The sequence below is a fragment of the Mastomys coucha genome, unplaced genomic scaffold, assembly GCF_008632895.1.
Source record: "Mastomys coucha isolate ucsf_1 unplaced genomic scaffold, UCSF_Mcou_1 pScaffold21, whole genome shotgun sequence".
Lineage (NCBI taxonomy): Eukaryota > Metazoa > Chordata > Mammalia > Rodentia > Muridae > Mastomys > Mastomys coucha.
This window is the reverse complement of record NW_022196904.1, coordinates 120,177,562-120,194,428: the sequence shown is the minus strand read 5'-3', so window position 1 is coordinate 120,194,428 and position 16,867 is coordinate 120,177,562. Positions and strand designations below refer to the sequence as shown.

General features: G+C 47.0%; 1 protein-coding gene across 1 annotated transcript in view; it reads right to left on the bottom strand.

Annotated features, from left to right (window-relative positions):
* Positions 1-2,741: 2,741 nt before the first annotated feature.
* Dmbt1 (deleted in malignant brain tumors 1) overlaps positions 2,742-16,867 on the bottom strand; it is a 70,256-nt gene continuing 56,130 nt past the window's right edge. Inside the window, exons 10-20 of the mRNA XM_031384947.1 lie at positions 16,697-16,864; positions 15,542-15,571; positions 13,948-14,277; positions 12,848-12,874; positions 12,228-12,257; positions 11,034-11,184; positions 9,747-9,955; positions 8,709-8,893; positions 6,698-7,086; positions 4,659-4,930; positions 2,742-3,299 (exon numbers count right to left, since the gene is read on the bottom strand). Coding sequence (XP_031240807.1) covers positions 3,133-3,299; positions 4,659-4,930; positions 6,698-7,086; positions 8,709-8,893; positions 9,747-9,955; positions 11,034-11,184; positions 12,228-12,257; positions 12,848-12,874; positions 13,948-14,277; positions 15,542-15,571; positions 16,697-16,864 — 1,958 coding nt within the window. The 3' untranslated portion in view covers positions 2,742-3,132. The remainder of the gene's footprint in view (positions 3,300-4,658; positions 4,931-6,697; positions 7,087-8,708; positions 8,894-9,746; positions 9,956-11,033; positions 11,185-12,227; positions 12,258-12,847; positions 12,875-13,947; positions 14,278-15,541; positions 15,572-16,696; positions 16,865-16,867) is intronic.

The window sequence follows — 16,867 nt, the reverse complement described above, 5'->3', positions numbered from 1 at the left end:
GAAATCCACCTGCCTCTGCCTCCCAAGTGCTGGGATTAAAGGCGTGTGCCACCACTGCCTGGCTCAGGCTGCTTTCTTATAAAACCCTGGACCACTGACCCAAGGGTAGCCCCACCCACAATGGGCAGGACCCTCCTACATCCATCACTAATTAAGAAAATGCCTTACAGGCTGGCAGACAGCCTGATCTTTATGGAGGCGTGTTCTCAACCGAGGCTCCCTCCTCTCAGATGACTCGTGCTTGTGTTATGTTGATATAAAACTGGCCAGCACACCCTTGAAGGTTACAGCTAGCCCCTCTTCTGGGTCTGTTCTCTGCTTCCTGGTCTGGAAGCCACCAGTGCATACTGTGTCACTCCTCTTTCTGTGTCTCCACACCATGATGAACTGAGTCCCCTGGAGCAACAAACAAAATAAGCCCCTTGTCAGTCAGCACGTGTCACAGGGACTGACAGGTCTCAGGTTTGAGGCTCAGGGGGCACCAAAATGGACTGTCATTTTGAATAAGAGATTCATTGGGAAAATTATTAATATTATGGACTTACAAAGAGACAGACAAGGTAGCAAGGGAGCTAAAGAGAGTGTTTTGGTTTGCTTCCCTGTTGCTATGATAAACACCATGACCCAAAGCGACTTGAGGAGGAAAGGGTTTATTTGGCTCACAGGTTAAAGTCTACCATCTGGTAAAACTGAGGCAGGATCCTGCAGGCAGGAATCAAAGCAGAGGTCATGAAGGAACACTACTTATTAGCTTGCTCAGCCTGCTTTCTTACACAGTCCCAGACCACCTGCCCAGGGGTGACACTGCCTACAGTAGGCTGGGCCCTCCCAGATCAATAATAAATGAAGAAAATGCTCTGTATCTGATGCAGGCATTTTCTCAATTGGGGTTCCCTCTTCCAAGACAACTGGGGCTTAAATCCAGCTGACAAAAAATCCCAAACCATCCCAAAGGGTTCTCGCCCATGAGGCAGAGTGGCTGTCCCTTCTAATAGATCTCAGAGGAAGGGAGAGGTTCCCATACAGGTGGTTGATGAGTGGGCTACAACAGAGGCCACAGCTCTTGATCCCTGGTGGCAACGAGAAGGGAGAGAATTTCTTGGAAGGAATGTATGACTCTGAGGGTGTGGAGGAGGAGGACGACGGCGACGAGGAGGACGGTGTACCCACTATACCAGTGGGCATGTGCTGGAACATAGTAGTTCCCTGATGCCCCAGAGTCTGGCAACTTGAGGATCTGTAAACTTCCTTGATGAAATAAGAATGGCCTGGGCTTCCCTCCTGGAGTCTGTCCACTTGGGGAGTCTGGGATGAGGCTGGATGGGTCGAGATTCACAGACACAGCTGTAAGGCTAAAGAGAGAAAGAGGCGTCTTCAGGGGAACATGGCCATTGCCCCTAAAACCAGCACTTTAGAAGGTGAAGACTGGCGCTCTAGACCAGCAGATCTGGCGGGCTCCAGGTTCAGCGTGAGATCCTACCTGTGTAAAGTGGAGAGCTGTCAAGGAAGACAACCAAAGTGTCTCTATCTCCCTGTCTCTCCCTGTTTCTCCCTGTCCCTGTCCCTCTCCCTCTCCCTCACTCCCCTTCTCTCTGAGAGAGAGGTACCTATATGTACACCATTCATATAGAAAGGAAAGAGGAAGAGAGGGAGGGAGGAAGGGAGGAAGGAAAGGAGGCACAGTAACAAAAAGGCACTAATGTTGAGCTGTAGCGCCCTCTTGTCTCCACCACTGGGATGGCAAGAGGGTGATACGGAGCCTTGTCTGCTTGGAAGGAACAAGACAGCTCAAAACAGATTTGCTTAGTCCTGTTCTTTTACCCACTCCGTGTGTGTGTGTGTGTGTGTGTGTGTGTGTGTGTGTGTGTGTGCACGCGCGCGCGCGTGCGTGCGTGTGTGTGTGTGTGTGTGTGTGTGTGTGTGTGTGTGTGTGCCATTCATTTGAGGGTGTCACCCAACACAGAGCCACTGATCTCTAAGCAGGTCTACATCTGCTCAGACCTAGCCACAGGCTGGGTCTGCATTCACTCTAGTACTGACGTTTTCCAGGCTAGCCCACACAGAGTGACCCATCAGGATTGTCCCCAGCCTGGGGCATATGCCCTGGCTTCCTCGATCCTCTGCATGCTGAAAAGGTGTGTGTGTGTGTGTGTGTGTGTGTGTGTGTGTGTGTGTGTGTGCCATCCCATGAGCTATCTCATAGGAGCTGAAGTAGCATCAAGGCTGGTGATGGGCAGCTCTCAGTCATCTCTTGTCAGAGCTGGCAACTAAACTTCTCTGGCCCTTGGTCCTAAGGGATCTCACCCAACTCTAGCAACATGTTCATAGTTAGGATCTTCCTAGCAACTACCTGTTGGGGTCTGCATTGGCATCGCCAGCACGATACCTAGAGGCCAGGGTCTGCCAACCTGGGAACCTGGCTACGTTTCTTTATCTTCTAGGATCATCTATCACATCCCTTCCCAGAGATTTCATGCAAACAGGGCTCCTGTCCTAGGCATGGGCATCCTACCCTTCTCTAGCCCTTCCCAGCCCATAACTCTGAACATGGTGTCACAAATGGAAGGAAGAAGAATCTTGGAGAAATGTAGGTGATGATTCTCTGGAAGGTTCTGGCAGTCACAAAGCAGAGTCCCTTGCCCTTTTATCATTTCTGTGCCCAAGTCACCAAAGCTGTCTGCCTGATTTGAGGGAACCCAGTTATGTGGGTGAGCCTGTACACACAATGACCACGCAGACACTTGCCGTGAGAAAGATTCTTTGTATTTAGTTTGCAGTGCTGTAAGGAAAGACTGACATCGACACTACAGTTGGAGAAATTTGGCTAAACACGGGGTAATGGGAAAGTCTAGCTAGAGAAAGCATGGCTGCCACCAGTGTTTGGCTCACAGTTGCCTGTGTTTGTAGACACTGGTCTCATTCTCCTATGATGTTCTTCCCAGCCTTCAGCCTGTAGATCCTGGGGAAACGTGGCCCCCACCTTTCTTCTTTGCCATCTCATCATGCTTGGCCATGCATTTGTGCTAAGGGAACCTAGTCACCCTGTATCTGGGTGCCAAGCATTAGACCCTCATGTCTTCCATCTTTTCTGGGAATCTGTGCACACAGAGCCAATGTCTGGGTTGCTTCGCTTCACATCTTAGTACTTGGAGGTTGGCCATGGGCAACACCTGTCTTCCTTCCCAGTGTGAAGGCTGCCACAGCTAGGACCATGGCCAGGAAGACTCCACCAAAGATGGCTGCAGTGGGATAGGCTGCCTGGGAGCTGGCTGGCTTCTCCACATCCTCCACTGCCAAGTCTGAGGAAGAACAGAAAGCGAGATGATGGAGTGGGAAAAGGACACAGCCAGAGAAAGGGCACCTCGAGGAGATGAGGAACAGGGTGGCCCTTGTCAGGACTTTCCAGGAGTGAGGGATAAAGAGATGGGAGATGGGGAAACTGAGGCTACTGGTATTCCAGGTAACAGCTGAGTGTTGGTCTAGAGAGACTTACTCCCTGTTGTCTTGCCAGCCAAGAGAGTTAGGGAGGGTTTTAGTGGGAACTCCGGCCTGGGCTTTGGGAGAACAATTCTGGGTCCATAGATGAGTGGGAAGGGAGAGAGTTGTGGCATTTAAGTCAGTTGGGAAATGATGATGAGAATCCCAGGCCAAAGGAATCCAGGACCTGAGCCACTGTGGTGACTTTGGGTATAAAAGGAAACAGGCACCACTTGGCTCCTCACCTTGCCCACTGTCCTATTGTACATAGCCCCATCCCCATGAGAGGCATGGAGCACAAGTCTGCTCTGACTGTACTTGTTTATGTGCTTCCTACCACACAATGGATCTTTGGTAAATATTTAATGAAGGAATAGAGAAGAGTCTGGAACTAGGTGTGGGACAGCGCTAGTATGGGGCATGAGGATAGGGAGTTATCACAGATGGTTCCCACAGGGTGATGATGCTCCCCTATCCTAGGGGTGGGTTTGTGACCATTTGTTATAAATACACTTCTGGCCCCTGTTACCCAGGCCATTGTATCTCCCTACCTAGAAGATAGGTAGATCTGGTCCCAGCCTAGGCCAGAGGTCCTAGGAGTCCTAGTAAGGGCATTTCTTGGTCAATACCCACAACAAAGCAACACAGCAGAAATCACACCTATCACCTAGTCTAGGTAGGAAGCAAAAGGGCCCCTTAAGTGCTAGAACTCCCAACCTCCAGCAGTCAAAATCAATCCATGCTGCCTGTATTTCCACATCCCACCCAGTTGGTTAATTCAAAATACCTGGCACCATTGTGGTGAGGTGTAAAATTGCCATTAATTATGTTATCAACAAAAACTATAGAACATTCACCAAACATCCAGGGACTTGCACCTGAGAAGGACCAAGGCAATTTAACATTGCTTTAGCAAGCCCTTGACAGTCCTAAGAGACACCTTCTCATAGCTGAGGATTCTGGGAGATCTAAACTCAGAGAATCAAGCCTTCCAGGTCACAAATCTTTTGCCTACCACCTACATGTGACCTCAAGTCTTGGGGAAAGCAGCAACCAGGCCTAATTCATCAACTTGTGTGCAGTTTGGGTTGGCCCATAACATAGACAAAAACATCCCAACTTCCCTCCTCCCCTAGAATCATGGCTCCAGTGGAACGTAGGATCCAAGGGTAACCACCTACCGAGGCTCCTCTTTTCTTTGCTGGGGGATTGCAACTGGATGGGTCCCAGGACAACATCCACCTTTTCTTGGTAGGAGCCTACATCCCTCTTAGACCTCACTATGCAGCCTCTGTAGCACCGTGAGGAGACATCGTATGCTCGACACACCACCAGTTTACACTGCAGGTACACTGAGGGGAAGCGGTTCAGGAAGTGGAAAGAACTGAACTTAAAGCGGGCGATGCGTGGTGAGGGCGAAGAGTAGGATTGGTAGGTCTCATCTCGTACGCATCTGCAAGTAAGGAGAGGAATATGTTAGCTTGCTGAAGCATGGATTCACCTTAATCCCCCTGCACTCCGCAGCACTCTGCCATCCTGGCAGCCTGGGCCTCCAGTGTCTCCACACTCTCATTGTGAGGTGTGCACATAAGTCCCAGCAGCTCTAGTACCTCACCAGCATGTCGACAGAGCAAATCACTCGCCAGGAGGCTAAGTTCAGTGGGCCGGAGTAACCAGGGAAGTAGAGAAGGCAGCTCAAGTTTTGAATCCAAGAGCAGACCAGAGGTAGGACAGGAAAGGAGATGGCCTCTTCTTCCCGTTCCTTGTCACTAGGCCTCGAAAGGTGACATTCAGATATAGGCTGAACATCTTCTGTGTTCCCTGTGCCCTGTCTCCTAGGGCCTCTCTGCTGAGCCCCTCACTAGGCCTGCCCCTGCAACCACACCTCCATGATGGTGAGTTCTCTCTAAGACCCTATTCCAGTATCCAGCCTTTCCTCTTCCCTTAGACACCTGCTGGTAATGGAAGAAAACAATCAAGCCAATCTACTTAAGGAATTCCACTGAGAAGCAAATGAGGCTGGTCTCCAAGGATCAAACCATGTGAGGCTTATAATAGCAAGGCTGAAGTGATGTGCTGAAAGAGAAGCAAGAAGAATGGGCCCAGAACTTCAGGATAGGAGTGTTTCATAGGTGGGCTGTCCCAGGGCAGCCTGACTCTCACAGAGGAGAGCAAGAGGGCTCGAGGTAAGTCTTCTCCTGTGTTTGCTGCCTCCAACGGGGCAGATTCAAATAGGACAAACTGGACAGATTGGACAAGATGATTCTCAGTCTGTTTACTGAGCTGATATTCATATTCAAATAGTTCCTAGGAAGTGAGGCTGTCTTCTTTGGTGTCTCAGGTTGGTGTGGGATTAAGCCTACTGCCATAATTACTATCAGCAGCCACATGGGAGGCAATGGGTACTAAGATGCCAAGGGCCATACTAGAAGCCAAGAAGTACCATGCCCACCAGCAGAGATTACACAGTGGGAACTGGGCTTTGTACACTCAGCATGTCAGGCCTCCTCCAAGAGTGCAGGAGCATCACATCTCCCAAAAGACCCTCCTCCAGGGGGCGGGGAGGGGATAGAGCCGAGGAGATCAGCACAGCCAACCTGGGCTCCAGTGATTCAGCCTCAACAGATCCTGAGCCATGACGGAGAACTTTCCTTCCTAATAGATGGAGGATGTGAGAACCATGTGTACCTTTGCTATAGTAACCCTGTAGGCCACCTGCTGAGAATGATGTGATCTCAGGGCCCATTAGTCTTTCTCATTTAACCTTCCCAACATCTACTTCTTGCCACTGTCTCCAGTTAACGTGGGGTGCAGAAACTAACCCAGAAATTTAGGTATTTTAATTTGGGTCTACTCTCAGAATCGGTGATATTTTTTTCCCCATGGCATGCTCACCTTTTAACCCTAAGACTAGAGTTTGATGACTGGAGATCTAACACCAGTTTATAGCTGACTAGGTGAATGACCACTGATAAGTTGTTCCTCTTGTCCCACGTGTTAACAGGAGATGGTGCCTACTTACCCATCCCCTTAGTCAGAAATGTGACCCAGGAAACAGTGTGAGGGTTCCTCAAAGGTAAAAGCCACGGTAGAAAACTCTCTAAGCCCAAACCCATGGGAAATTCAGTTAGCCAAAAATACCCATTCCCTGAGCTTTGGGGATACTCATGTGTGAGTTATAAAGCAAAAGTATGCATCTATCCCACACAGAAGTCCTTACCCACTCCGGATAAGGTCATACGTCAAAGACGAGAAGTCATTGGGATGTGGCGAAGCCACACAGGTATCCACAAACAGAGCCAAAGAGGCATCAGAATGGAGGACTTCAGCCTGGAGGTACAAATTCTGGTCCAGATCCACGTAGTATGGGCTGCTGGTCACTGGATACAAGAAGGAGGAGGATGTATAGAAGGAAATGTTCACATCAAAATTGCCATACTGGACTTCCTGGATCTCGACCGTATTGTTAGTGATGTACATGGTGTTGATCCAGGTGTTCTGCAGCATCTTGCAGCTGATGTGGATGTGCAGGTCCTTTCGCCTTTTGATGATGCTGTTCGAAACTGCTGCTTTGAGGAAGTTGGAGTAGTTGATGGTCTCATTGTCAGCCTAACAGGTGAAAGCAGATCGGGTCAGCAAGGATGCTGGTTAGACAGAGGGAGATGACTCAGCCAGACTCCTGCAGAATCATACAGGGAAGGCACCTGTCTACACTGTGGCTGCTATTACCTAGGATGGACATAAGCTTAACCAGCAAGCTCTCCCCCATTCTCCCACATTCTCTGGCACATGGTGGTGGAGGCCACAGCAATCAACACTTGTTGCTCTTGTTTGTGGCAAAATGAGGGTGTAATGGATGGCCCCTGACCTGAAATATATCTGACCAAGCTCAGACTTCGTGGTTCAGGACTCAGAACAAGATATTCTGAGCCTATTCGTTCTTAACATCCTGGTCTCATACTTATGAAAAGGTCCTGGTAGTACCAGCATAATATGCTTTCTATTATAAGTGACTGGTGACTTTCTCAGTGTGGTGAGTGGCATGGTGGAATTTTCAAGCCATAGAATTTGCAGTTATAATTAAAGCAGGTCTTGACCCCTGGGGACTGGTTGAGACTTCCCTCCAGAGCCTCATGTGAACATCTGAATGAGGTCATAGCAACCCTGAGGCCATTCCTGTCATGTCATTGTGTTATGGAACTATTCACCACTGTGATTTCCACTGGGCAGCAAACTCCTAAGGAGGCTGGTGTCTTGTGCCATTTACTGTATCTGCCATCTTCTGAGAGCTGCCTGGGGCCTGTGAGCATCTGAAGCAAAGGGTGATGTCTAACAATATCTCTTTCTTTTTTTCTTGGTGTAACAACAGCAGCAGTAGCATCTGTAGGTATCTGTGAGGCAGCTGACTTGAATGAAGGGAGTGTCCCGGTAGGTACATGCTTTTGTAAGTCAATATGTAATGTGAATTTTGTAGATGACAATGTCATAGTATGATGCCAAAGCATTGGCCACCCCTCCTGTTGGCCACTCAAGAAATGGCAAGTATGGCAACCAAGTGAGTGTGAGTCTCAGTGGGGCACTGGCTTCCTCGAAGGCATAACAATGCATTTGACAGCTGTTGGCTGTTGTATATCTTAGGCATGTAAAGTGCATTTGGTTCTTTGGCTTAAGGGCCTCTGCTTCTTTGACACATCCCAAATGAAACCATAAGAACCCCAGATTCTGAAAACTTTCAAACTTCTCCGGGGAGCTGTGTGGGTGGATTCCTGCTGGGTGCTCCCTCTGCTGGACACAGCTGTGGAAACTGCTGGGCTTCCCCCTTTTTCTTCCTCTGTGTCCTTCCTATTTAGAAGTAGCTATAGCTACTGTACCAGAGGCTTCTGTCTCCCTTCTGATCTTCTGACTACATCCCAGTCATAATTTGTAGATCCCCAGGGTTCTAAAAGCATGGCAGCCATCACTGTGATCAATCATGCTCGGGGCTGGTAAGATGACTCAGTGGGTAAAGGAACTGGCTGCAAAGCCTAACAATCAGTTCTATTCCCAGGACGCACATGGTAGAAAGAAAAACCCAACTCCCATAAATTGGTTTTTGACCTCCATATGCATGCAGAGGCATGCTAACACACACACACACACACACACACACACACACACACACACACACACACACACTTTTGACTAAAGAAAGCATGCTCAATGGGAAATAGAGTGGGCCGTGCCAGGCTTACCTCTTTGGTAGTGCCACAGCCTGTGTAGGGGATTGTGAATATGACCTCCCTCTGTGTTATCTGGGGCTGACAGTAGTAACTCGTGTTCCAACCAGGAATGACAAGATCCCTGGCAGAATAGCCCATGGACTGAAGGTAGCTCCTGCTCACGCTGGCTTGCATGTGATTTGACAGACAAAGGAGATCTGAAGGACAGGAGCAGAGAATGCAGAGTCAGGATTCCAAGCCCCACAACCCTCATGAGGATCTTTCCCCAGCTAAAGAAACACAGATACAGATCAAGATGGATGATTCACATAGTCCACACATGGCATACACGCTCAAAACAGCATCACTGTGGCTCCAAGGGTACCCTATGGCTACACTCAACCTCATCCTCAAGAATGCCCAATGAGGGCACTTAGATATATAGGATTTTCCGTTATGGACCTGGAGATAGGATTTTTAAATATCCAAAACATTTTTTGCCAAGTTAGCATTCTCCCATGATGTAAAGCCACTGTGCTATAAGATAGCCATGATGTCGTTAGGTAATATCTCACCGTGCTCAACCCTTCACCAATGTAGATATGGGTTCATAAAGCATCTCAAACTGGAGCTAAAGAGCCTCTGTTACAGTAGCTGTCCATATTAAGGTGTCCAACTTTATCCATCTCCAGATAGAAGGCAAATGTATTAGGACTCAGGACATGGCCAATGACTCCTACTCTGGGAGGGTCCCAAAGTTTCAAGCCTGGTGTCACCCACAACTCCTTCTGGCACTGTCTTCTCACTGTCTGTTGAAAACATCATCTTATACCTTCATATTCTTCGCCAACCACAATAAGGCCAGGACAACTCTCATCAGCCAATGCTGGCCCTTCACACCCTTTTGGACATCCAGAGTCCCGAGACTCACCACATGGTCTCTCTTAATTGGCAATGCGTGAACTCAATCATAGGGGTCATGATTGTTCTAATATTTTATGTTACAACCCCAGGAAAATACTAGTGGTGTCCCCAGTCCCAACAAGCTGTTATTCTAACAAGGGAACTTACTGGTTGTGGTGTTGTCAAAGTCTGAGTAGTAATCAGCCTGGAACCCCCTCCGAGTAACACTGTGATCAGTGATGAAGCGAATTGACATGAAGTTGGATGTTGAGGTGAAAGAGCCCATGGCCCCATCACAAACCCGGGCAATAAGGGGTGAACTGTGGGAGGGGCCATCAAAAATCTCTATATAATCATAGCTGCAGCCCCCTTCCAGCCTGGAGAGACAAAACGAGCAATTAATGAGGGCTCAGGCCTCAGTAGCCTTTGCCATGGAAACCCTAACCAGGTTCATTATTTGAAAGAATAGAGGACTTTCTTAAACTCCGGGGTAATTCATCTTGGCCAAGACTATCATGGCTTGTCTTCATACTGCCCTCTAAGGCCACACATAAGAGATCTATAATCTCTTTCCCTGACTGCCCTTTAAATCAATACAGGAAGGTCATAAGAGAAATCTTGATGTGTTCCTTCAAAGTGCCTCCAGGTCCCTTCCAGAATAAAACAAGTGCCAATGACGTCAGAGTGGCGAGGATGAACAGAGAAAGAAATAAACCCTGGACCTCTGTAAGGCTCAGGTTTCTCAGCCACTAAGGTAAACACCGTGCACTATGTATACCAAAGAGGGTGCTGATGATGTCACATGGAGCACTGCATAGTTTGTAAAAGGTCACAAGCAGTGGACACTGCTATTGGGGTACTAGAGAACCCTGGCATGGTTTCTCAGTCATCTGGGCCACTCTCCTCCCAGAATGATGCGTGTATTAATGGGCTCTTGTGGAAGTCTCCTCTGCTCAAGAACATTTTCATTTGTAAGCGTATGGGTGATGAGGACTCTGCCATAAGCATTAGTAATACCAGCACCCTGGTTCCTGAGGACTCACAGAAAGAAAGGGGTCGATGAGAAGAGGTCTGTACAAGACAGGTGCCTTTGTATATTGTGCTCCCAAAACTGTTGTTACCCAAGCCACAGATCCTCCCTCCCACTGAGAATACTCTTAAGTATTTTTAAATGCTCTGAGGAGATGAGGAAAGCAAGCATTCCAGCCCCTTCTTCTGGCTGAGGCTTAGGAAAGTGGCACCCCAAGGCCATAGAGAAAAGTCGTGACACCCTGGGACTTTAAGCCAGAGTATTTTCCAATTCCTGTGCTCTTGCACAGATTCACCACTTTCCGTGGCTACTCTTGTCCCACTTCAAACATGTAACCTCTATTGTAAATGCCAAATTGACTACTGCCCCCAGGAATTTTAAAGGCACCCCACATTCTCTAACACCTGCTATGCACCCACACTTACTGCACATCTCTGAAGATCACAGTTACACGGTAGTTGTTTGGGACCTCGATGTTCCACAGACATCTGGCATTATTAGGATAGTTCCCAGGGTAGAATGGGCTAGAAAATTGCCCAGAGAATTGGGTCAGGAAACCTCCACAAGTATAGTTTACTGTCAAGAAAGAGGGGAAATGTGGATGAACCCCAGAACACACTGCACACCTGCCTGGCATGGGGAGAAATGCTTAAAGAACCCAATAGAGGTTAGCCTAGCCCTGGCTCGCTCATTGAAGCCTAGGGAGCTCTTCTTCCCCTCTCTCTCTCTCTCTCTCTCTCTCTCTCTCTCTCTCTCTCTCTCTCTCTCTCTCTCTCTTTCTCTCTCTCTCTCTCTCTGTGTGTGTCTGTGTGTGTCTGTGTGTATGAGTGTGTGAGTATATGTGTATGAATATGAGTGAGTGTGTGTATGTATGTGAGTGTGTGAGAGTATGTATGAGTGGGTGTATGTGATAGTATATGTGTGTATGAGTGTATGTGTGTATGATTTAATGTTCATCAGTAGTTGGGGATAACACAGATATGTGTTTTGAAATGAGGTCTTTCACTGAACCTGGAGCTCATTGGTTAAGCTAGTAAACTCTTGCTTTCACTGACTGGCAGACAATGGTGAGAAATAGGCCACTTGAATCTGAGTTCATGGACTCTGGATGAAAGGGGATTCTTAGCCTCCACCTTGGGCTTTTTCCAAAGATCTTTGAATTTGGTGGTGGGGTGTTGAATCTCTCTGATGAATGCAGACATCTAGAGCAAGGAACATGACTGTATAGCTATTTCTGCCCATCTGGCTCATGGAGTCAAATGCTGTAACCCTCTTGCAGAGACAGTATTATGCTTTAGATTTGAAACATATACCAATAAGGTCATTACTAAAGACTTGGAGGCCAACTCATGAATCCAGCCCTGTGACTGGATGCTGAGAGCTTTGAACAGATTTATAGATTAATTATTCGGTAATATAGAATAATCATTGGATAATGGGATCAGGTTGAATAAAATAGGTCACTGGGGACATGCCCTAGAAAGATATAACTCAGCCATAGTGCCTCTCCCTCCCTCCACATATTCTCTGTGTGTCTGCCTGTGTGTCTGTGTGTCTATGTGTCTCTCTCTCCTCCCTCTAATCTTTGATTCACCACAAATTTGAAATAAAATACTTACCATAGGAAGGACTTGTTGTAGTCCACCAATCTAGAGAGGGAAACAAAGTTGGATTAGAATGAGACTGCATAATTCAAGGGTGAAACCCAATGTGGCTGGGACATGGGACACAGGGGCCAGGAAGTCACACTGGCTGGGAGACAGGGACTCATCTTATACAGAGTCAGGAATACCCTAAACCATACTCATGGATGCCCACTTCAGGGATAGTAAGGTGGCCCACACTCACTGGCAACTTTAATTCTCTTCTAAATGTTGTCATGAGAACTCTCAGTTGTTCCCTAACACATATCCTAAATGTTGTCATGAGAACTCTCAGTTGTCCCCTAATACATAATCCTTGGATAAGACAATACTTTGACCAGAATAGATCCTAATAGCACCAGGAAAGTATTGCTTAGTAACATAGATTAAATTACTGAAACATTCTTATTCCACTGGGTCAGGCAGGAGGGTGATGTGAGCTCCTCTGAAGGTACTTCTCTACTTTAAGGAAAACACAGAAGGTTCTGGGGCAGCAATATTTCTTTGATCCCTTCCCATTCTGTAGCTACTGCCTGGTATTGTGAGCAGAGCAGAAAAAGAGGGACACATGGGAATTAAATGACAACTGGACTTACCTGGACTGGGAGTAGTCGGCTCAGGGACTGTAAGAAAAAGAAGCCATGTTATATCAGATGACTAATCTGGAACCTAGGTGGATGATACTGGGGTGACCCTGCTCACCCTCCACCACTGAGTAGGAATTGGTAGCTATCGATACTCCTAGGAAGATGGTTTTTGTGAGGATCAATTAGTATTCCACCTTCTGGTCCTTCTCAAGGTGACACATGTGTCTGGACAAAGTAACAGACTGAACTTTGTATTTCATAACTGTCCAGTGGTTCAGATGTTAAGTGGCCTTGTCTGGGCCAGATTTTTACATGGAACCATCTAGGCCTCAGGGTTAGGGTTAGGGTTAGGGCTAGATTAATGCTAGTTTTTGTGTTCGTGTTCATGTTAGTGTTAGGATTGGATTATGGTTAGGGTTGTGTTAGGGTTGTTTTGGATTAGGATTAAGTTTAGGGGGTTAAGGTTAGAGTTCATGGATTAGAGTTTGGGTTAGAGTTCATGTTCATGTTAGGGTCTGTGTTAGATATATGGTTGGGTTAAAGTTAGAGTGTGGGTACAGTGTTCCATGTTGGGTTAGTCCCAATCAAATAGACTTGAATTAGAAAAATCGAAGGCATTCTTTTGTAGGATATTGATACTCCTCTCTATCCTATAAATCTCTATGTACATACACATATTCACAGTGCTAACCAATGGGCCTCATTCAGAAACCTTGGGCATTGCTATGGTCTGAAGAAACCACACTTCCCCTGAAAACACTTTGAGGTGGTATATGACCATTGATACTGTATATCCCACAGTCTCTAAACTGCAGTTCCCCTATTCCCACAGAGCTCAAGCATGGTAGGAAAGACACTGAAGCTGTGATTTTCTCCTTGATTCTTCTACCAAAGCTAGAAATGAAAATGACTGGTGTTCTTTGGGGGTGGGTTACCAGTGACAATTTGCACAACCAGCCTTGTGGAATGAGGTAAAACTCACTCCCTTTAAAGAAATAAGGCAATTTCACTAAATAAGAAAGACAGATTCGTTGAGGCCTCAGATCCAAGGATAAGAAGGCCCTTCATACAATAGAGAAGAAGACAATAGAGGTTTTCACCGAACTCACGTGTACAAATGACTCCTGCATCCTCAGTATGGCGACAGTTATGGACAAGCCAGCCAGGATGACGACAGTTCCACAGGTGAGACTCATACCCCGAGCAAGACACGTCATCCAGGACAATGAGCCCTGAGCCCTGACCAAACCAAGCATTTCCTGGCGCAGACAGAGCAGAGCCACATCCAAGCTGTCTGCACACCACATTGGCATCATCAATGCCCCAGCTGTCATCACACACGGTGCCCCAAGAGCCTCTGTAGAAGATCTCCACTCGGCCCTCACACCGGTTTGTTCCATTTACCAGCCTCAACGCCAATGAAGAATCATTTCCTGAGATAAAGTGACAGTCATTAGGTAAGTTCCATCAATGCCATGGTCAGGTGTCCCCTGTACTCATGGTGAAAGGCTTTCCTTGAATCTTTGACTCCTCAGCTGGCAGGTGCTTGTGGGTACCAATCCCTTAGATTGCTTGTGCAAAGTTTGAGCACCCTGGACACAAAGGATCTTCAGGGGCTATCACACCTATTTCAGGGGCTATTTCAGGTGTACTGCACATGTATTTGCTGATATAGGTATCCCTCTCTGGAGAACAGAGAAAATCTACAGGAAGCACTATGTACTCTACCCATATTTCTGCTGTTCTAAATGACAGAGTCCAGAACTTAGGTATTCTGGCAATGCCATAGTGTTCTGAATGGAACAGGAAGCGTCGAGCAAAGGCTCACATTGAAGACCTCAAGTCCTGGTCATAAGTCCAGTCCCATGAGGGCTCAGATTAAATCTCTTTATTGGTCCTGGGATGGAGTAAATAAAAGATAGATTTCTGTGGACAAAAAGGATCACTGCAGATATACACAAGAAAGATAGGCCCAATTTCTAATTCCTTTCTTTCTCCTGTCTTTCTGGGCTGTACTCCATCACAGGCTTCAAGAAGATGGCAGAATACCTGTCTCTTTCTAAATTCTTGGTTGACATACTGAAAACAGACCTAGAATAAGAAGGATATGGTGTAGACCAACAATCTGGGGGAAACAAAAACAGATTAGAAGAAAGGCTTGTGTATCAAGGTTCTGTCGAGGGACCCCAGTTCAGAGAAGATAACATTGGACACAGAAGCACTGAAGCTGAAGGAAAGACTGTCCATACCTTGAAAGCAAGTGTTGGGCCTAACTGTGCTCTTATGTTTCCATCAAATGGGCAGTAAGTTCTTTCGCAATGAATGACAAAATTGGTAAAATAATTATGGCATCTATAACTTAGGGATGTGAAAGGAATAGTCTCCTCAGTCATTATGTCACATGACCAATACAAAAGATAATGCTTGCTAGACAAATGTAATAAGAAAGGACTGCCATAGCAAATCATCTCACAGGAAGTAAAGTTTAGCAAAATGGATTAAGTGCTGCAACTCTCAGGTGCCTCTGAGTCAAGCACACGAAGGTGTTCGTTCAGCACATGCTGCATTTCTACTATATGGAGAGTACTGAAGGTCCTGGGGCAGACAGAATACTGGAGTCCCACCAACTCTGGAGATCTTGGCCATGGCTGTGTCCAGAATAGAGATGGAGAAGACAGGAGTTGAAAGGTGAGGAGGACTCACCAGTTGTGGTCGGATATGGCACTGGAGGAGCTGTGAGAAAAAGAAGCCATGTCAGAACATTGAAGAGAAGTTGCCTGGCCTGGTCCTTTGTGCATGACGCTGAGCACACCAAACTGAGTTGTGCTCACCTGCTGCCTCAGAGCAAGGGTGTGACCATACACACTGGCAGCAAGATGCTACCCATGAGGTCATTAAGGACCCACATTCTGCTCCCACTTCACAAGGAGATATGTATCTGTATATGTTGACAAAATGGAGCCTGTAGTTTTTGCCTACCTAGTGAATTATAGGTGACTATGATAAGTAAAGAGCAAGTCCTTACATTTGACCATTCATATATCTTGGCACATCTTCAGCTATGCTGCCCACGAGGTATAGATCTCGAGGGATTTATAGCCTTGAACACAGGCTATACCCCAGTACCTGAAAAGCTGTGCAGAGACACACACCTACATCAAGGCCCATAAAGTAAACTTGTGCTTGGGTTCTCTGATGGAGAACCAGAGACAGGAATCTACACAAGCAGAATGCTTTATCAAATAATCATTTTCACGAGTAATAAAGCAACTCCACAGCAAAGAGTAACAGCAGCATCAAGTCAGGTCTTTACCTCAGGACAATGTCCACCCTTCTGCTCTACTGAACAAGAGACCTTGGACATAAGTCCTCAGCCCTTCTCCGTTACACTCTGAGGTCTACATGGCATCTCTGACTAAGAACTCAACCTCTGATTCAATGTTCTGTCCAACTTCATATCCCATAATCTATCTTCCTTCAGAAAGAAGCCAAATGTGCTTGGTCCCAGGACATGGTCAGTGTCCCTCACTTTGGAAAGGTCATAAAGATCCAAGCATGATGTCATCCACCACTGTGGCACTGATTTTTAAGTATCTGTTGAAAAATCACCTTTGACCTTCTACTCTCTAATGATGACAGTAAAGCCAGTATACATCCTATCAGCCAGTGCTGGCCCAAGCCTCTCTTTCCCCAAGTCAGAACCCAAGAGTCACTGGCCACACAGTCCATCTCAGCAAGCATGGGACCCAGGGTACCACTCTATTGCCGTTGTAACAAACTCGGAAATGTTGAGATTCAGATGGTTTCTTGTGGCATCCCCGATCCCAAGTGGATATTCATCCTCACAAGGGAACTTACTCGAGCTGATGGAGGTAGAGTAGTAGTCAGCCCGGAACCCGCTCCTTGTCACACTGCCATCCGTGATGAAGACTACAGACATGAGGTTCTGGGTTGAGGTGAATGATCCATTGAACCCATCACACACCCGAGCAATGAGAGAAGAGTTGTATTCAGGGCCATCATAAACCA